This window comes from Contarinia nasturtii, unplaced genomic scaffold (assembly GCF_009176525.2).
Source record: "Contarinia nasturtii isolate CC-2019 unplaced genomic scaffold, AAFC_CNas_1.1 Cnas_scaffold_78, whole genome shotgun sequence".
In the NCBI taxonomy this organism is placed as follows: domain Eukaryota; kingdom Metazoa; phylum Arthropoda; class Insecta; order Diptera; family Cecidomyiidae; genus Contarinia; species Contarinia nasturtii.
Window position 1 is genome coordinate 3,637,455 of NW_022197436.1, and position 22,710 is coordinate 3,660,164.

Sequence of the window (22,710 nt, forward strand, 5' to 3'; positions counted from 1 at the left end):
AATTGAAGTGAACCAAAAAAAATTTGTTCAATAAAAGTGAACCCAAAAAAAAAATTCATTTTAGTGTATTTTACACTGAAAAAACCGAGTGAAATTTGTTTTTTGGTTCACTTTTATTGAACAAAATTTTCTTCATTCACTTCAATTGGACAAAAAAAAATTGATTCACTTTTTATTGAAATTTTTTTTAGGTTTCGTTTTAAAATAGCAATTTTTCGAGAAGTAGTTTTTATTCTACCCCATTCATATGTGATACCAATTACTTCTGAATTTAAGATTTATAATAATTAGATAAATTTGCAACACTTCCACCATCTCAACAAAATGAAATGAACAAATACTCGGACCGAAAAAAAAATTACTGTGAGTAACTCGGTTTTTTTGATGTATGACAACAATAAAATTATTTCGTAATCCTTTTTCATTGTAAATATCATATACCATGCCGACGAAGCATTAATTGCAATTTTCAGCAATAAATAAAAAAAATAATCTACACTTTTGTACACTTACACGACTAATTCAATTTTTCTTTTTTTATTCCTTCGTACAACGAACGGATACTACGTACATTCGAATTTCTACAAACGAACGCACAAACGAACGAGCGAATGAATGTTTCGAGTTTTAGATATATTATAAACTTATTTAAGATCTAGAAGCAAGTAGTCATTTTGCATATTGGTGAAATTGCAATCCCTGCGTCTAGCAAGTAATGAGTATATTTTTCTAAAAATTGGCCACTCTATTACAAAGAAAAATTGTTTGTAAACTTGTTGAAAAACGTTTGCATACTACCGTTTGGTATTGTACACATCATATTTAAAAGCATTCACTTTAGAAAAAAAAATCCGTCATGCCAAAATTACGCAGCTAATCTAATTATCTGTTGAAAAAATATTTTGAACTCAATTACTCTCTTCATCACTATCTCTGATTCTTTAACCTTCTCTCGCATTTCTATCATACACTCCATAGTGGCATTATCCCTTGCTCAACAATACAACACAATATAAATAAAAGTAACGACCACAATGATTCTATGGTATATTAAAATTGTTTTTGTGTTGTCGACCATTGTTAAAAAGCTGGGAGCGAAACACAACCAATTATGAATCCGCTCAAGAGTCTAATCTGTATAACATACAATTCCAAAAATACACAGAAAATATTCTCGATGCGACGATTTTTCTTTCTACTCTGCAGCAGTAGTTCAAAGTTTTGAAGCGTTTTATCGTTGAAAATGCGAGTTCACCTCTTCAAAATAAATTCAATTGAGCAGTTCCAGTTATTCATTTTAAATTTCGACTTATATCAGCTTTTGCATTCAACCATCAAATTCACAAAAAACAATCTCCATCATTTCGATTTAAATGTTGACTATCGCTTCTTAAATGTAAGGTTTCTTTTATGCGATATTTCTCTCTACTACTGTTTTGCCCACTTTAACTCTTTCTCTCTCTTTAACTTTTCGCTAAAAATCGAACGAACATTTTTATCTGACCCGGAGAGATGTTAAATAATTTAACACAGTGTGCTTGACTGCTAAAACATCTTATGTTATACAAAAATGTTGCGATGCGTGTGCAATAGTTGTTTGAAAAAGCATTCGAATCGAACGGTTCATTCTCTCACTTGGCAATAGCTTTAAAATTTAATATAAACTTACCGCCTGTCACTTCGCAAACGAGCAAAACGTCACTTCCTTCATTGTATGCTTCCACATTTTTGGCCTTTTCTCGTCGCTTTGCCTCGTAGATAATTGGACGATCTGGCGGAACTGAAAAAGAAAAAATAAAATATTTAGTGTGCATGAAAGAGAGAAAAGTATTTAAAACGTGCGCTGAATAACAATGTGCGATATCAACGGGGAAAAAATCATTGTGAAAACAAAATGAAAAATCACATTGAAGTAATCAATTATATTTATAATAATGTGCTTGGCTAGAATGCGAATGTTTGGCTTCTTATTATTCATTCATCAGTTTTCCCATCAATGGTCGTTTGTGTGTGTGCGTGTGCCGAAAATTTAAAAAATGCAAATGACTGACTGAATGATTAATATGCGAACGGAAGTTCTGTGAGCCGAAATCAATGCCCCCAAAAAACGAGAAATATTTGTTCCGATAACCAACCCATGCTTTTTCTTGCTATTTCGCTCTCTCTCTCTCTTGTTCGCTTTGTATGCGTCTATTGTAAGGAATGCTTCTCTGCACAGCTGAAGAATCCATCATGTTTGAGTTGAACAACGAAAGGATTCCACAAGTCATTATATAAACACAAGCTACCATCAACCATTTTCTCTCGTGCACCATTGTCCATTTTCACCGACTATAAACTTCATTCAGCGATTTGTTTACATTCGTGCCATTTTCTAGATGTCATAAGATTGTCTCCAGTGTCACTTCGATATCAACCGTACAAAATCAGTGCATAGTTTAATATTTATGTTAGCTAAAGATAAAATACACAATTTCAAAACGTAATACACTCTAAAGTTGATTTGAATCCGAGTTGTTTTCCTTTTTTACGTTTTTCTTCAAACATCGTAGAAGCGAATTCAAAGCTCACTTCATATTGGTCTATGGACTTTGATTACAAAAGTTCAACCATTGAAGATGTTTGTTAGGGGAATATGGGGAGCTTTGGTTTTTCTCGAAGAATGAGTACCGTTTGAAAGCTTGTTCGATGTTGAAAAATATTTATTGCTTTGGGTTTCAGTTTCACCTTATGAAATATATGATTTTTTTTTACGTTATCTGCATTTTGAGTTAGAAAATTTGCCATTGAATAATTTGAAGCCGTCGAATTGAAGGTGATTTTTGAGCCAGGCGCACGCCATATTTAACGAAGTGAGCATTTTTTTTTGATCAAATTTTCATTGAAAAACAGGAAAAAACATACCATACATTCTATAACTGAGTTCCCAAATGAGATGCTTGGGAAATACTTATCTAAGAGTTCGTAAGACATGAAGAGCCTTAACTTTTGTATATCAAGTTGAGTATTAATATCAGTTACATCAAAACATCATAAGAGTGGTTTTATCGAAATCTCACGTCACTCTGTTGTTCCACCACCCTCTTCTACTCTCACTCTCTCTCTCTCTCTGCTCGCATGTATGTGTCTCATTCTTTGTGTATAGATGAATGAAAGAATGACGTTTCGACATTGCTTCTTTACCCATATGAATAGACACAACACTCTGTCAGCCATAATATATTGTGCAATTATACAAGCCATGTGTAACGACTGTACTATGTGTGGTTGAATGTGTCTGCTTTTAGTGTCTGCCAAGTTCATTAAGCCCGTGCCATTTATTTAATATATTTACTGATTTATTTATTTTTTTTCCGTTCTTTTTCGTTCTATTTTGAACCAAAGACCTCAAATCTTTTTTGCTCTCTCTCTCTCTGTCTCTCTCTCTGTGTGTGTGTGTGTCTGCTATGCGGTCGTTGCTGAAACATTACCCAAAAATGATAAAAGTAACATAAATACATCGTCGAACAAATACAATTTATTCAATGTTGCATGAATTGCCGACAAATCCCATGCGACTCACGAACACGGCAATTCACTTAATCAGTTCAACAGAATAATTTACATCATATGACAATAGAACATTAGTATCGTTTTTCCTTTTTCTTTATCGACTCAAGTCGATCGACACACATAGACACAAGTGCACAAAGTAAACAAACAAACAAATATCCAACCCCAAAAACTAATTCCGCGGAGAACTATATCAAGTTCAGCAAAAATATGAAGGTGTCTTAAAGAAAAGAATTCATCAAACTTAATTATTGCTAAGCCACATTGTATTATATACACACATCGAACAAGCAACCAAACTTGCAATCACTCACTCTCCATTTTTTGTTACTCAATGACTTCTATGAATGAAGTTATAAGCAAAGCATGAGCTCAATACGAATAACCATCATTATACATATTCGGTTTCAATTATCATTGCAAAGATTCTTGGAAAATTTCATGCCAACATACACATCGAGCACATTCGATATGAAATTGAATTGGTTTGGTTGTCGATGTTGTTTATGTTATTTCAAATGAGATGGTAACTGATTCAACTCTCAATGTGATCACTCAATTGAGATGCAAAAATAATTTACTCTGACTATTGCCACCGATATAGAACGAAATGAGTTTTTGTCGATGTGAATGCTCAAAATTAATCCTCTCTGTGACATTTTAGTTTATACACTTTTTGAGTGTTTTGCAAAAAATACCAGGTGGCAAAGAATGGCGAGTAAAAATAAATTGATAAATAAAGATTATTTCAGGGCAAAAAAAAAGTTGAAGCTAAACAATTCCAGCTTTAATGACTACACTCGCTCGTCATTCATACGAAGCGTTCATTGTTGCAGCTATCAAATCATCTATGGTTTAATACGCTCACAAAATATAATTTGTCAAATCTAATCTAAGTAATTGCTGTAATTTTATTAATTCCATAACAAAATCTGTTTAGTTCCTTGTAGGATTTTTTTTTCTTCTTTTGGACTGTTTGTATCAACACTGCATGAGGAAATCGGAAACGTGCTTGAATGAAAAAGCTTTAAATCTGCACGAAATCATTTATTTAAATGGACTCTCAGACATAAGCATTTTTGCACCGCGGCACCAACGACTATATGTGTATTTATATGGGGGTGGAACGGACTCTATTCTATTTTTATATTCTGCGAATAAACAAAAGTGTAGCAGGTACAATAAAATTAGATTCACATCTAGACAATGAAAAGTGAGGCGAGAGAGAGAGAGCGGCATGGAATGCACGGGAATGTAAGTTAAAGAGAGTGAAAAAAGCGGTGAAATACAGATTATTTATTTACACACACTTATAACGAAAAATGGCGAATGAGCGCATACAAACATCTACTAAATAGCAATCGGCTGACAGTAACAAATGACCCTCATTTTTCAATTGTCTTTGCTTCCAAAGACGAATATATATACGTTTAACATTCAACGACAAGCATGCAACGCCGCTCAAGAAACGAAAACAAAAAAAAATCAACCTGAAGGTATGGCTACACACTGCCATGATATACGCACTTATCTATACATTTACATCCGCCACCGACTAACCAAATTAAAATCGAAAAGGTGCGAGTAGTTTTGACCTCCTCATTTTCATTCACTTCCGATTGTGATTGCACGTCTGGTTTTTTGGATGTTTTCCGCTTTTCCACTTAAATCCCATGTCTACGTCGTTTTTTTTGTTTTTAAATTTATTTTATTCATTCGTTTTTAAATGATGGCCCATTGTAAGGGATGAGGAAGTGTGCTTGTGAAATATCCAGGTAAGTGTTTTATTTATGAAATAGACGTACTTTTTTTTAAATTCAAGTGTGACTATTGTTTCTGATGTTAACAGCGTCAATCTTTTCTGCCATATCGTAACACTCCATACCAGCAATGAATACTGTAATTTGGTTTTTATTTGCCGCTTTTGTCTAATGCCTTGTTTAAATTATGCCAACCGGAACAGGATGTTCCACCGCAAACAAAATTTTTGTGTTTGTTATTTTGTTCAGCGACAAACAATGGGCATTAAGGGAAAATGATTGTGGAGTGTTTGGCGTACGTTATCGAGACACATACACACAGATATAAAGCACACAACACCCACAACACCCCATCAAACGGAAATGTTTTTGCAAATTGGTGAGTGGTGATGCTTTAAATTGAATATCAAACGCATTCGCATTGCAAATATATTAGCATAAGTGGTAGCATCACATATCTCTGGTATATTTATTTTTTTATATTAAAATCATAATAGTTCGAATTTGATGGCAGAAAATATTCCAAATTTTCACAAATCATCGCGTAGTTGAATAAAAAACACCACTAAAATGTCATTATAATGTTTGATCATACTATATAATATAGAATTGTATAGTTTGAACGTAATGTGTGAGTGTAATCAATTTTGTCCCAAGTGAAGATAATAAATATCAACAAAAAGCTAAATAAATCGTATATAAAAACACATAGCTCTAGCGGAATACGAAAAAAGCCATCCAGAGTGTAATCATGGTGGCAAAGAGAATCGAAGACAAAATGCACATCAGCATGGAATTAAAAGAAGTATGCCGCAAAAAAGGTACATAGAAAGATGCCTCCAACACTCACACAATTAGACACTACTAGGCGCTCGTCAAAAAAACACCACACAATACTAAGCGCTCACAAAATCGCAAGATGAAATCAAGTTGGTCAAATGAAAGAAAAATCAACGACAAAAAAAGCAAAACAGTGCGACGCAATAGTATCATGTCATTATAGCTGTATGCAGCATTCGGAATATATAAATGAATGAAAAGACGAAATGACATAATAACGTATGCCTGTACAGAATAGATGATTTGGGCACATGAGAATATAATTTGCCATCATAATCTCTCAGTTTTTTTCTCTTTTCATATCACATCATTTGCTTCTACTTAATCTTCATATATCTCTATAAAGACATTTACTATTTACGCTCAAACAATTGTACATTTTAATTTTGGTTGCTGTACAATCGACCGGCAGTGTTTGAGTCAAACGATGCATCATTTTTTGTAAATGATAAAATTGTAAGTTTTTGGTAGGTTTAAGAATTTTAATTCTTTTAAAACTTCATTAGATTCATTTTTGTATTGCTATTAATGTGGAACATTCGTTGGAAATAAAATATTTTTTCGTTGTCAATCAACAGATACGCACAGCCGTTGGATTTAGGTCAAAAGGAAATGAAACGTTGTACGTGGGCTGTATATTTTTATGTGATTCTTTTTATCACTGACATGTCGTAATGATTTGGCCTTTTTTGCTCATTTGCGGTCACACATCAACAAAATAGTCACAGATATGAAAGGATGCTTCAGAATCTTTCCTATTTTTTCCCTAAATGAACTCTTTTCAACATCAATCTTTCCTAATTAACAAAAAAAATAATAAAACTAAAATATGAACTACTCAATATTTATTTAATAATGCAAAAACTAATAATAAAGTAGGATCAATCTCTTGTTTTTTTTTGCGAAAAGCGTTGAACTAAATTTCATGTAAAAAATGATTCGTTTTCAGTTGTCCGTTTCAAAAACCAATAAATTTCGAATTTAAAAAGCATTCTTAATTAATTGTTTTACCACTGCATTGGATAAGCTGACTTGAAATGGAAGTTAGTTTTTTGTGTTAAGTTACAAATCACGGCGAGAGAGAAAAAAGATGGTGGAATAAAGAAAAATCAACTCAAAACTCAAACACACACCGAATTAATTATAATATTCGAGATTGCAGAGAGGAAAAGAGACAGAGCATAGAAATAAAGAAAAAAGAGCAAAAAAACGTCATAAATAAATTGCTGCATCGAAAAGCAGCTTTAATGCAGCTGCAAAAATAAAATGAGACGCATTATTCTCTCACTCTCTCTTTCTGTTTGGATTGGTTGTTCATAGTAGAGACGAAAAAAGGGGATAGAAACAACGCATTCATTCCATCAAAGTCTTTGGTAAATCGTATTAAAATTAAATATTTAAAATATTTTTCAATCATGTTTGTAATGCATATAAAACAATTTCCACAATTTATTCCGTCGTCTAAACGAAAATACGCTCTTAAAGTGAATCAATTTAATTTTATTTTCCTCTTTCATTCCTATTCTGTCTTCAATTCCTTTTTTCATGCTGCGTGCTGCCTTTCCGTTTTCATGCACATTTCCTGTTCTTTGGGCTTCGTCTTCATGTTATTTTTTTCTTCTTCTTCTTCTTCATCTTCTTGATTTCGTCTAGTCGTTTTTCTCAGCGATTGCCGATGAGGAAATAATATGCGAAAAGGCAAAGGAAATGATATAGTTGGAAGATTATTAACATAATCTTCGTACATACATTCAATAGCTAGCTTTACCTTTTACGCCGAGGGTGGTGAAAATGGTGAATACGGTGATAGTCCTTTACACACACAACACACATACAAGATTTCGCGTACCTTTGCAGGAAATGTAGTGTTCAATGCATTTCCACTCATACAGTTACGCAAATGATTCTTTCTTCCTTATTATTTAAGCTCGTTTTCGTTTCACATGGAATTGATGTGAGGGGTGGCACGATGAGGAATGAGAGGGATGAAATGCGAACAAACGATTCGAAGAACTCTTTTAAAAAGTTGCACAATGTTCGAAGGAATTGCCACGGGGACAAACCGATTGAAATATAGTATCTATACGCTCAATATATTATAGTTGTTTGATCGTTAGATTGAATCCTATAATTCAGCGAATACAGAATTGGAAACAAACAAAAAAAAAATTGGAAATGCAGATTCAATCACATTTTTCGTATTCATGAAAATATCTTGTGAATGTTGCTCACATCGACATGCTGCGACAGCATGAAAAACATATATTCATTCTCGTCGCAATCGAAACGGTATGAAATAAAATTAGATGATGCATTAAATGTGTGTACACGAAATGGAAAAGAAACTCTTCCGATTCCGTCCGAAAAATGTGTGTGTTTCCAATCGATATCTCACACTCGATCGCACATTCACACTTGATTACAAAACGACACATAATTGTAATTTCTGTCTTTTTTTTACTCATTTTCCATCGACCCAATAGGAATCCGAGACATTTTTGTGCCTGAGTCCAATGAAAATTAATATAAATCACGATCTTTCTTTATTCAAAATACTACAACTATTCAGCTGTAAAAATGCCAAAAACGACACAAAATTGCTCATATATTTGTTTACTCCGCCAGAGCTGAAGAATCGACGGTATGAATTTGAGTGACGGATCACATAAAATTAACAAATCGGAAATATGACTTGAAAAAACATTATCGTTACAAATTCAATACGAATCAATTAAGAAGTGCGAAGACACAGCGCGATGTTTCAGTACTGTTTGGTTCATGTGCTGCGTAATTTATGGCTCACTTTGGTATTACGTATAGTAAAATGTGTGCATTGCTTGGGTGGGAGGGACTGTTAAAATATGCAGGTGCCAAAACACACATGAGAGCTTTAGACAATTCGAAGAAAGCCTTCCTTTTACATATTTTTGCGATCATCGTAAAATAGGCATAACATGCAAACATAACACTATCAACATTTTTTTTACTTTTATTAGTTTGTACCGTATGTGGTGTGAATGTGAAATTTATATGAGGTTGCATCAAATATCCACGATGATACTGTATATTTTGAGCAATCCATGACACATCACACACACTCTCTCATCATGCTTATAAATAATTTATGGAAAAAGTTGTGATTTCATTCTTTTATACATCAGTTCAGTGTTGCGCAACGAACGGAAATCTACTTGAAAATCGTTTGAAATCGACTTTTATGTAATGCACAATTTTAGCGTCGATTTGCCAACGAACACCGCATTGTTTAAGTGTGTGTGTGTGTGTCTGTACTGAGCACGCAACAAATGTGTTGAATTTTTCTACGTCTTTTTTTTCGGGGGGTATTCATTTTACATGCACTATGTAATAAAATCCATACATTTTTTCTCTATTGTTATTATTATTGGTGCTGATGGAAACTGACGGAAATGGTTTTTCTCGGAGCAACCCTTTTGCAAAATGCGGTTGATATAAGCAATTGAAAGATGTGTGTGCCCAGCGGGATAATTTTTAGCATTGATTTTGTTTGTTTGTACTTCTTTTTGTAACTTTTGCATATGAATACACACAACAATATGCACGATATCCTTGAATATGTGACTGTGTGATGCGAAATCTGAGAGCCATTCAAATCATTACAGCCACCACCGTCGACGCTATTGGTACAACAATCGCATCAAATTGCAGAATTGAATTTTTTTTTTTTTTTTCGTTAGCACACATTTTTTTGCCTCAAATTGGCATATGAATAAAAAATAAGGTAAAATGAGTATGGCATTTATTGTTTCATATCAATAAAAATAAAAAAAAAAGTGAAAAAGGTGCTTCTTTCGCTGCCTTTCCGTGACACACGTCACAGGCAAATTTTTCTTTTTCTATCTTCTTACAACTTAAGTAATAATGACATTACTGAGGATTTTTCGCTCATGATTTCACTCCTTTTTTTCCCTTTTCGCATTTAGAAAACATACAGAAATAGTTGTGTATTGCCGTGCGTTTTTTTATCACAAGGAATCGCTCAAAGTGAAAATTTTCACAAAAAAATTGGTATGGATGAATGGTAGAGAACGATTTTTTTACTATCATAAATAGATGGCATTCCCACGAGTCCAATATCACAGTTACCAACACTTAAGACAGATAAAGAAAGCGATGAAAATATGTTTGAATTTTTTGGTGAGCGTAATGCCACTCCGCATATACAAAATATAATCATGATCCTTTTTTTTTGTATTGCCTTTTTCAAAGCATATGCATACAAAACGGATGGCATTTAGAATAAAAACGAAGGAGACGGAAGCAATGGCATAAAAAATGTGTGTCCATTAAAGAATATTGTTTTCTATTACGCACGCACATATGTGTAAATGTGAGTTATGGGTTATGAGCATTCATGCATTTTTTTAAAAGGAATTTTCGATTCATAGGGAAATGTTCGGCTTCATTTTTTATCATTCGTTCGAAACTGGACTGCATATGACATGTTCGAATTTTGATTGAATTGAACACACGGATTCTGCACACGGTTATTTTGTTGTTCTTATATTGATTTTCTATTTTTATTCACGTGTGAATTAACTTCTTTCTTGTTTATGAATGCAGTTTTATTTTGTTCTCTGTAGATAAACGGTGTCAATTTTGATTTTTGCAATTCACCCGATTTGTACTGTTAATACAATACTAACGGTAGGTGATGGTGAAAATGAACATTATATGTTTGGGCAAGGACATAACGACTTCGTTCAGCACAAAAAAAGTTCGAAAAAAAACCGCACGGAAAAAGATGAATGAATCACGTGCGATATTGAAATTTCCAGTGTTTCGGTTGGAATAAATCGATCTCTACGAGTGTTCGAAAAACTTTGATTTTTTTTTTCTGCGTGTATTTTTACAATCACTGAAAAATATAAGAGAAACACCACACGTATCGCATTGAACAACAACAATGCAAGCAAATGCGCTACTTAGCAAATAAGAGAGGACTGAAGTGAACGGTTCTCCACTTGCAATTTGACTTGATACTGCTTTTAGTTGCTATTCTATTGCAATCTCCAATTATATTATTATGAGCAAATATGAATGATGCACTTACCAATCACTGTTAAGTTGATCTTTAAACTTCGAGTGGGAGAATTACGAAAATCGACTCGACACCGATACATTCCTTCGTCGGCCAGTTGAATACTGTCAACTTTTAATTGTGCTGGACGATTTGCGGTACTGAAGAAAGCCCGGGAACCGAACACCGTCGGCGATGACCAAAGTTTTGCCTGTCCAATGGGTCGACCGCGCACATCAAAACTGTAAACACATTGCAAATGAGAAATTAATAATAAGAATTTAAAAAAAAATATTTTTTATACAATTATTTATCTATTTATTTTCTTTATTACAATTTAAGCGATAAAAAGTTTTCGATTTTGAAAAGACAAAAAAACTCGAAAAAAATGTTTAACTACAAATGAGTGAATTTCTTGTTATTAAAGTTTCGAAAATCACGACAAATTCATTTGAACAAAATTGCTGTTCACGCCACAGATTCACAAAAAAGCATGTCAAGACAATTGTGTGTGTTTTTTTTTCTCTCAAAAACTAAAATCAAACACGTTCCAACTTTTAATAAGTTCAATTTCCGTCTCTGTATGATGCAATTTCTTTATGTTTTTGCAATCGAAGCATGTTATAAGTAAGGTGTAGGTTTTCTGTGTGCTGAAAATGCAAAAAAAAAGCAACACTTACTGGTACAGTGGTTCGTTGTCTCCTTCTCGATACCAAAGCACCATGAACACCACATCACCTTTTTCCAACGGGTCTATGTCGCACGGCAACATTGCTTGTCTACCTAATACACCGCGAACTGACGTTATGGGTACTGCAACGAGAGAAAAAAAAAATGATTAAAATAATTGGCAACATTTGCATAAAATAGATACAACTGATTATTAATGCAAAAGTGAATGTTCACAGACGCAAATTTATAAATAAATAAATGAATTTTAAACAAATATATATGTATATATTGTGATATTTCTTTTGTTAATCAATGAGGTAATTGACCAGTAGTCAGCAAATAATTTATTATTTATAAATTATTAATAGAATCGTTGATCCATTATTTAAACATAATTCATTATGTGTAGAGTGGGTAGGGGAAGGTTTGTCATTTTTTTGTTTGGTCATTTTTATTTCATTCAATTAATTTACGATCGTAAAATGTCACTTATACTGAGTATGACAAGCAATTAATCATTTGTAAAATTAATAACAACAAAAAAAAGAACAAGCCATCATGAATGGCACAGAAATGCATGGAAACATATGCACACCAATACCAAAAAAACTGTCAAACTCACGAGTACACCACCCAAATACATCCAGTAAAGAAATTAATTTTCACTAGCAAAAGTATTTAATTGTTTCCGTAACTGGTATATGGTATCATTTTTATTCACAATTTTAACAATTTTCGCTTTTAAATTATGCTCTTTCGTGTTTGCCTGCATTTTTGGTTATTGTTTTTTTTTATTGATGTCACACACATTGGGTCCGTTTTTTCATTGCCTCCATCTGTTATTCTCATGCTTCTATGAAAATCTAAAAGCCCCAAATACAAAACTTCAAAATGCCATATGTTTTGTTAATTGGTAAAAAAAGTCGCTTCACATTTTTCAACGATATATTACAATTATTATTTACATGTCAATGCGATCTGTTGTAATTTATAATTCGTAAATGAATACAAATCCACTGATTTTTTTTCTCTCTCGCTTTCACATTGTTTTGGATTATTACAACATTTCTGCATAATTTGTCTAATGCCAGAAAATCCAAAAACATGGATTACAGTTTACATGGAGACTGTTCAGGTCTTTTAATAGCTAGAAATACGCTAACTTTTAACAGCTCAATAATCTATATCGAAGATTTGTTTCAGTGTGTCATATCCTAGGTCATAACTATGAAAGTGTGAAGGAGGAACGGTAAGGAAGAAAATGGGGAGAACATAGTCCAACATTTAGGTATTTCACGATAGAGCAAACCGCATCATTTATTTAAAAGAGATAAAGTTGCCATTTGATTTGTATCGCTCTCATGGACAATATTCTAGCGATAATCAATTTATTTGTCACATGCACATTCACGTGAATTGCGTAAAATACTAACCGAGAGAGGTGCCGTAATGTTTTTCCCATACAAAATTTATACAAAGCAAGCTCATAATAGACTTGCGTAATGAAAGTTTCATTCAATTTTCTGGTTTTGGCGAATTCATTATATTTACAATAATATTCATTATGGTTATTGCGAAAATTCGGTGGTGACTTTGATTGTCGTATTTTCATTCCGAATGAAATACAATCGGTTCTGGTGAGATGGGGAATGTTGTTACCTCATTGTGAAGGCCAATTAACTCATTGCTAAAACAAAGTATTTGCTTATTTAGTTTATATTCAAATGAGCGCGCAATGTGCAAACCATTGAGCCATGGGGAGCCCCACAATATGCGGAATGGAATGTTCATCAAAACACAAAGACAACAAAAGTTTTCGCCATCATTTTTGATAGAAAACGAAAGCAAAAACAATTGACTTGTCGGAAGTTTTGCGTATATTTTAAAGACTTCTTAATAAGCAAAAAACTTTTCAATACAATTTATGGATTTTCGACACAATCAACGTCGCTTTCGACGTTGACGTTGTCGAATATCTGAAAATGATATTTGCATTTGCATCTTTGCGAAAGTTTATTTGAGTAAATCTATATATTGGTATGTTATTGCGATAGTATGGCAAACTTAATGCCCACTACAGCTTCTTTTTATTATTTAATGGGAGGCGCATATGCATATATATATGTATTTAGCATTAAAACGACGCACACACCATCTACGCCGATGCATTCCTGCAAGATTCATGTGTGAGATCATATTGTAACAGCTGTTTATCTGTCATCATGTCTGAACTTTCAAATCGCTCACTCATTTATACGTTTTGAAAACCTGCATATTCACAACTTATATTATCAATGTGATGGGAATGGTTTCATTTCGTTTGAAAACTTGATCTCGACAAAACACAATTCAGCTTATATAAAACACATCATCATCTCTCTCACTCTCGGCAAACAATTTTGTGTGGCATGCTTTTTGCATTGTCATCATGCCGCAAAGTGCTGTTCTAATGATGCATGTACTTTAACAAATTCATCCCTTATTACGGAAAATTCACAACATTCATCCGTTATTCAAAATTTTGAATTGTACGCCCGGTGTATTCATATTTATCTAGACACTTTTTGTGGAAGAGCGTCACATTTGTTCGCGACTAAAAAGGCGACCATATTCGCGCTTCATCCACACATGTTTGCTTTTAAATGACTGAATGAGTGAGTTGTGTGTAAGTGAGTATTTGGATAAGTTGATGCTGTCGTTGCACAGAATATGCTTAAATATGCTGAAATTATGAGTTTATCAAAAGTAATCAGAGATAGTATACAAACACACGCATTCACACACAAATTGAGGCGAAGCATTTTACATGCGCTTAAGAAATACAATAATACATACATTTAATTTAAAACACATATGCTAACACAAAACGGGCTAAATCATATAATATTATGTACATCGTTCACACACTCTCGCTCTAGGAGGTGATGAAAAGTTGGAAAAATTCTTGTGAACTCTTTGCCAATGTACTTAATTAAAACTTTGTTATTTGAATTGTTTGAAATATACATGTTGAGTAGATTCGGCAATTTATGTGCTCAAGCATCCGCAATATTGTGGCTTTTTCACCATACCTATACAAAACAATCAAGTGTGTGTGTGTGTGCCTGTGTATGTAACTGCTGCTACTATTGCTTTTGCAAACGATCGAATTAAAAGCAATAGCTGTGAGACAGTAGAATTTACTAGAGAAAATGAAATTTAACATAGTCAAACATATTGTTACAACCGCATGAAATGAAATTTCGTTTGTCATCCTCCCCCTCACTCACATTTTCTTCCATCCAAAACTCTTTTACTTCAATAACAATGCACATAACATAATATTGCTGTGTGATCTGATTATCTTACCACTTCTAGATCGGATGCATAATTCTCAACTCAGTTCTCTTGGTTTCTTCTATCACACACCATCACATCGCTCAATCAATCGGCCATTTTGCTTTTCGTATTGCTATTTAATATGAAATACACTGACTGCTCAAGGAAGTGAGCGGAATTAATTTCCTTTTATTGCCCTATAAATTGACAAATTTGCACTGAAGTGTGAAGACGGAAAAAAAGAGAAGAAAAAAAGAACCAGACAGATAAGGAAAGCAGAAGACACAGAGAGATTTTCACACAAGCTGTTGAATGTTAAAAATGTGAGGGAAAAAAAAACGAAGGTAAAAACGCATCAATTGTCGTACATTACGTTATTAAATTTTCATGGGAATTGAAATGGAGAGAGAGATGCGAAGAGAGACAGAGAAAAGGAGAACGAATGGAATTTACTTTGTAATTACATCATGTGCCGTCAGATTGGACATTCCTTTAGCCACTGTTGACTTACAATTAGATCTCGTAACAGCACATAAGTTTGAAATTCAATAATCTTTTTCCAATTCTTCTTTTTTTCCTTTTCTTCTGCTCCTTATTTTTTTGCTCTCTTTGCTGCTCTTTTTGTTCGACTGTGCTTTCAATTATGGCATTTAGAAGTAACAGCAATGACCATATCTATTTCTTTCGTTGGGTCTTGACTTATTCGTTCATGTTTTTTTTATCGTCATTGTCGTCTTCGTGCTGTTATTGTTAATAGAAAGGATGATCCATTATATTATAAAATGAGGAAAATAAGGATTATTGTGTAAGAAAATATTTTAAGGGCGAAGTGAGAAGAAAAAAACATCATCAGAACATTGTGATGAAAGAAATTCAATATTGTGTCACCGTGAATTCATTCAACTTGAAACGAATATATTGCACAATTTTTTGTTGACACTTTCTGTATATAGAGTAGTTTTCAAATAAAAAATAATGTGCTCTTCTCCTCCTTCTTCATTATATGTTGTAATATTTGATTCAAATAAAAAAGAATGAATGCGATAACTTTAAATGAATTGGCATTGGGCAAAAGATAAGCAGTTGCATGAAAATGTGTCTTGTTTATTTATTTGCAACTTTGTATCGAAGTGGTGCTCCAATGAATATTTGTTATGCGTTGATCTTATTTTTTGTTCTGGTACATTTTTTGCCGTTCATTTTTGTGCTTATTTGAGTGATGGAAGAGGAAAAATGATGCTAAGAGAGAGAGAGAGAGAGAAAAAAAAACATCGACCATTTGTTGCCATCCGTGCATTTTGTACCGAACGACTGTAAAGAATACATCAATTCCCATTTTCTTTTTGAATCATATTTATATGTTGGAAACGTGCACATTTTCACATCGATTTTCAACCATCCTTGAACCGTCGAAAGAAAGCGACGCTGTATGATATTTCAATGGAAGTTTGTTTGTGTGTGCGCGTAAAGCTGTGCGAATGAGCTGGAAACGTATGTTTTCCACGCGATGATTGATGATATTTAATTTCATTTTCTTCTTTATCAACTGGCTGAACATAGTCGGAAGTAGAATCACCATTCACCAATCCTCAAACACCTCAACTTATTCGCACAGATTCATTTCTCACTTTGCCGCTATGTTTTCGTATTATTATTATTTTTTATCTTTTCTGCTCGACAATTTTTATTTGCTCTATTTCTTTGTCAATTTCAAGAACATCCCATTCATTGTGAACACATTTTTCGTTTTCCACTCAACCAATTGTCGCACACTCTATTTTCTTAAACGCTTCTACATTACATGTTTGAATATCGAACTGAACATATTTTTGTAAAATTCAACAGAGAGCTTTCATATCCATAGACTGTCGTCACTTTATTTCTTGTATTTACACATTGGCATTGATACACGATATTGTAATCACTTTGTACTAGTTTTGAAGTTTCAACATTTTATACTTTTTAAAATGTGTGTTTCGATTCGTTTTCGATCGCTCCTTCTTTCAGGCAAAACCGACAATTTCAATCATTTTTTTCTTCAACATACTCAAACGCAGAGTTTCTTTTTTATTGATTTGCTATGCTTCATTATCATGCACATCAAAATGTGAATTGCAACTAAAAATCATTTGCTTGGAAAATTAAATGTTGTATCAATTGAATCGCAACTTTGCAAAAAAAATGGCAATTATTGACCCAGAAAATGTTGAAGCAGTTGAATAAAAAAAAATGATTGAATAAATATTAATAATAGTACTACTAGTGTAGTTACACAATACAATACAAAAAATGCACCGACGAATTTGAGATTGACGTGAATTTTTCATCTTGTAAAGCGTCTACAAATTGTAAAAATGGATAATAAAATAGAATAAGTAAATTGGAACGCAAACATATAGTTGATAGCTTTTTGGGAAATAATTTAATTTTGTTCTGTCAGAGTTTGGAGTATCGACGGAAAAATCATATGATTTCGTGACACGTTTGAAAATAATAGAAGTGATTGTATTAGTTATAAAAACGCTCAAATTGTTACAATCACATCTTTTGTTTTCATTCCATTTCCAGCGCCTGACAATTGTTTCAATATAATGTCTGACTGAGACGAACTTACATAAATGATTCATTCTTTCAAAAAGTTCGTGAGCAATATATGTACAATCGAATGGGATGCATTCTGTTCAGGTGGTTACACTAACAAACCGCTTAAAGTGACTAAATTTAAATGATGGCTCAGTATTTTTATGGCTTTTTCAATGTTCTCACTGCCATTATTTGATTCATGGACATCGAAATCATGATAAATCGCATCCATGTTCTATGTAGTCAAACAATGGAAATTATAAACATTTAATCAATTGGAGTCTCCAATTAAGACTTGATTATGTCTGAAAAAACTGATGTTTTTAATCGAAGAATGCAGTATGCTGAATAAATAGCGAATACAAATATGTTTTTAATAAATAGATTTTTATCATTTATTTATTTTTTCCCAAAAAAAAATATGTATACGTACATTTGATGAGATTTATGATTTCTTTTTTTTTCATGTCAGTTAGAATGCAAAAATCGCGTTCGCAACACCAACTCTACATGTGTGGCCATATACTATATTTTGTGTGTGTCATTTTTGCATTGGTGGAGTGCGTATACGACAGTTGGATGGTGTGAATTTATGATTTTAATTTTGAATCGGAGTCGTCAATATTTCATCGAGCGACAACGGTGTAACATGTGTTGCATGGAATTTGCACAATCTATATGGGCACCGACAAAAAATGTTTCCACTTCATATGATATTGCAGCGCATTAAAAATGAAATAGCATATGCAATCCTAGTTTTGCATTAAATCTGACAAATTGTGTGAATTGCGTTGGCTGTTTTCGCGTGTACAAGCGAAAAATTATATGGACACATGGGCCATATCAATATCGAGACAACAAAATGAGTTTTTGGTAATTGGTTATTTTTGATCATTTGTCGAAACAATTTCGGTTTGCACCGAATCACTTTCCGTTTTTATTCACGTTTCACGTTTCACATCAATTTCAAACTATATGCTGACAGCAACTTGGAAAAAAAGGGTTACCAAAACACTTTGTGAAAATGGATTTTTCCCTCTTGTTTCTGCCATTGCTTGACCAAGTTCTACATGTGTTCAAAAAAAGTGTTCCTTCACTCACATAGATGAATGCAAATAAATATTGGGTGCGATTATATTCGATAATTTGTTCACAAATGTATGGGATATTGATCCCATATATAGATCAATGTCTCATCAATATTATCCCTTTCTTTATGATTGCATTTGATCCCAAATCTATCAAGCCGTCGTCATTGACATCATTGTCGTTACTGTTGCAAAACCGTTCAACTTTCCGTATCTAAACTGTTGCTGCTAATGAAATCGCAAAACATTAGCCAACAACCGAATGAAATTGATGAGAAATAGCATATACATGCGGTTAATTTCGCATAGCATATATGCAGACGTGTGATCCAAGTTATCTGCAACCTCTGACTTTATTCGAATTGTTGAAATAATTTATAAGCAACAACTTTAATCATACATCCAATCGAACGAACGAAAATAGAAAAGAAAAAAAAATATTCTTGGCAAAAGAATTCTTGAGCGGTTGCCATTGATGTTTTTACTCTCATTGAATGAATTTCTCGTACCTAAAACCAGCCAAAATGGACACATTGACTAAAATAGAAACGGGAGTGCAATGGCAGAAATGGAAAGGGAGTTAAATCAAGTCAAGAAAGTAAAAGAATGGGTTATTATCTGCTGAAAATTTGGGCTTGTGCATCAAGGTTTCAGATCACGTAATCTACGCCCCGATTCTTTTTGTACATGATTTTCATCTACTTTCTTTTCTTTTGGTGTTTTTTTCTTCTTCTTTTTTTTGCTTTGCCTCTATATGGTTCTTTAACTCGGTTTCTGTTTAATTTTTGTTGTTAGCATTGGCAATGTTGCCCCAATCTTTACTTAAAATACGTTTTGTTGTTGTTTACTTCATTTCATCAGATCTCTATCTCATCGAAATTTCGGGCGCAAAAATAGAGCAAGAATGTAGCGAAAAGTATACGCTAACTGAACAACAAGGTATCGCAAATTCTTATCATCTAAATAAACATACATCATTCGTATTACCTTAATTTCAACATCTTAAATCTATTTACGTTCCAAATCCAACCGAATATAAATCATTTATAGATCGTTCTTTCAATAAATTCGCCACTCGTTTCTTCGCCTTTGTGTTATCGAAAACAAGAGAGCAACGGAGGATGAGAGAGAGAGAGAGTGAATAAGCAAAAACAGTTGATTTCTAGTTGGAGTAATGCTTTTAGGTTACAACTTATTGCATTGGCCATGGGCCAAAATGAAAATTCGAAATGAATTGTGTCATAGTGTTCTTGTTCGACTTTTCTCTTATCCCGTCTCTTGTATTATTCGAGCCACGGATGCGGATGCAAGGAACCAAGAACCAAGCTAACAAAACCAAACTGTTTTGTTTGGATATTCGATTTTCAAAGCATCCGAAACTGAGCTCATTCATGCATTTCGGTTTGTTACATCAGTGACTCCATTTTCTCTTCCTCTCTCTCTCTTTCTCGCTCTATCTACCTTATATATGTATAAGTGTATATATTTTTGATCATATTATTTGCACACACTTTGCCACAATATACATGCCCGTCACTTGAAGCCACATCCGAACAATAAATTATTCTTTTGTTGCTTGTAAAAGCAAACCAATATCAAATACCTAGTGTGCCGCATCTCTGATGAAATGAAATGAAATTCAAAGGTCAAAGAATCACTAAAATCATTTTCCAAAACCGGATGATGAAAACTCCTAAACGGGGACTTTTGTTTATGACTGTCACCGAATGCAAGTTTGTTTTTGAGATCTGTTTTGTTAGTTGTTTTCAAGTGAATTTCATGTGCATTTCATTCGTTTGTAACAACAATGGTATTTCAACCGAAATCATTAGCCCAAAGATCAAAAAGCCAAATACAATTTAAGTTCTTGAAATTTAGACGCTTTATTTTGAATTGGTTTGGTTGTTTCATTTAATTTAACCACTTCAATGTTACCCGCTATGGGTGATTTCAACTGTTCACAAGATTTTAAGTACATACAAACGACGAAATGTATCGGTTTCAAATATATTTCGTTTATTGTAAAATGAATGAAGAGATAACTTACTGCGAACAATTATGCGCATATCAAACTTTAAATGGAAAGATGATTTGGTTTCAATTCCATATTTTTCAAGAATTTCACAAATCTTCGAGTTTTAAATTGCACACGTTTTTCATTTTTCGCAAATCATATTCTATCCTCATTTGTATAGTTCATGACTTTGTATATTCACAGTAATGATAACAAAAATAGTGAAACAATGCTTCACTTTAATCATTTAAAAATGCAACATCATGTTTTCATGCTATTTCTTAAAAGACTAACGAACTATATCACACAAAAAGTACAAGAAATTATAAATAATACTAGATTACTGATCGAAATTTCGAAGAAATTTATAAGTTTGTTGAATAATATATCAACTGAATAGTTTGAAGCATACAATGTTGCTACCTAGCAACATTATATGGTTTAAAGTATAGTGATAGAATGATTTATTTTTAGTTTTTAATTTACAATACAATTTTTCATAGATTACTTGTTTGAATATACTGAATCATTATTATTTCCAATATTTCCCCCTTGATTCAGTAAACTTAGAATCATAATTTTATATATTTTTTCTCAATAGTAATTCTCGCTTTGTACATCAAATACAATAACGTCCCACACTTCCGCGAAAAGTAACACTTGTTCCATTTTGTATTTCCAATTATGGTAATTTTCTTTATTAAGTTTTATAATTTGTGTAAAATCCATTTTGTGATTTTTCATTTTATTTTCAAATTGATTGAGTTTACTTTTTACTCATATATTTTTTAATTTTTCGGAATTTTCTCCAATATTTTTTTTTTTTATTCTATTTTACTTCTTTCTTCAGCGTATCCTGGGCGTATAACCCTGTTGAATAATATATCAACTGAATAGTTTGAAGTATAGTGATAGAATAATTTATTTTTAGTTTTAAATTGACCAGACAATATATTTGGATTTTGTCATCTGGATAACGTTGGGCGATGATATGGAGTGAAAACAATAGAAGTTCTATTGTTTTCATTTCGTATCATAGCCTAACGTTATCCAGATGAGCTGAAATATCCAAATGACAAAATCCAAATATATTGTCTGAAATTGACAATACAATTTTTCATAGATTACTTGTTTGAATATACTGAATCATTATTATTTCCAATAAAGTTTCCCTCTATATTCTGGAGAATTCTATAAGTTCTATTTTTCAAAATCAAATGAAAAACATCATTATTTATCATTATTATTTCAACGATAGTATAAATTATGTACGTAAAAGTCAAGTGCTTTCCGACGATATGTGACCAATTGACGTATCGTCAATAAACTCTCATTAATAGGATCGAAATTGAGATATTCAAAATGGAGAAAACGCACTTATCCACTGTAACGAACGCACAGTGGTGTGTCTGTGAATTTGACGGTTCGGTATATCGTGAAATTACTCACGTTGAAATGAAATAAACGTTAAGCTATCAATTTGATATTTAACCCAGCTATTATGCACACCATAAAATAATTTTTGTGCGCGATCGAAACGTGTGAATGGCAAACAGCACCATCAGCAGTTGGTTGCAAATGGCAAACAACCCATTGCGATTGCCATATGTGTGCTGCGAGATGAGATGAGATGCTGCAAATACTTGATGGTGTTTACATTTAACTCTGTTTGCATGTGCCACATTTTTGCCACTAACTTTGTCGTTTTCCACATGAATGTGTGTGTGTCTGTCGGTGTGTGTATGTTTTCTGTTCGTATTGTTGTGATATACATGTAATTGCATTTCCAGAGCTTTGCGTACATCTAAATACAATCGAAGTGAA

General features: G+C 33.0%; 1 protein-coding gene across 2 annotated transcripts in view; it reads right to left on the bottom strand.

Moving 5' to 3' along the window:
• Nucleotides 1-22,710, bottom strand: part of LOC116341666 (neural cell adhesion molecule 2) — a 290,370-nt gene that overhangs the window by 53,621 nt on the left and 214,039 nt on the right. For both annotated transcript variants that reach the window (XM_031768909.1, XM_031768994.1), the window contains 3 exons: nucleotides 11,892-12,024; nucleotides 11,245-11,453; nucleotides 1,670-1,780 (listed from right to left, as the gene is read on the bottom strand). In XM_031768909.1, coding sequence (XP_031624769.1) covers nucleotides 1,670-1,780; nucleotides 11,245-11,453; nucleotides 11,892-12,024 — 453 coding nt within the window. The remainder of the gene's footprint in view (nucleotides 1-1,669; nucleotides 1,781-11,244; nucleotides 11,454-11,891; nucleotides 12,025-22,710) is intronic.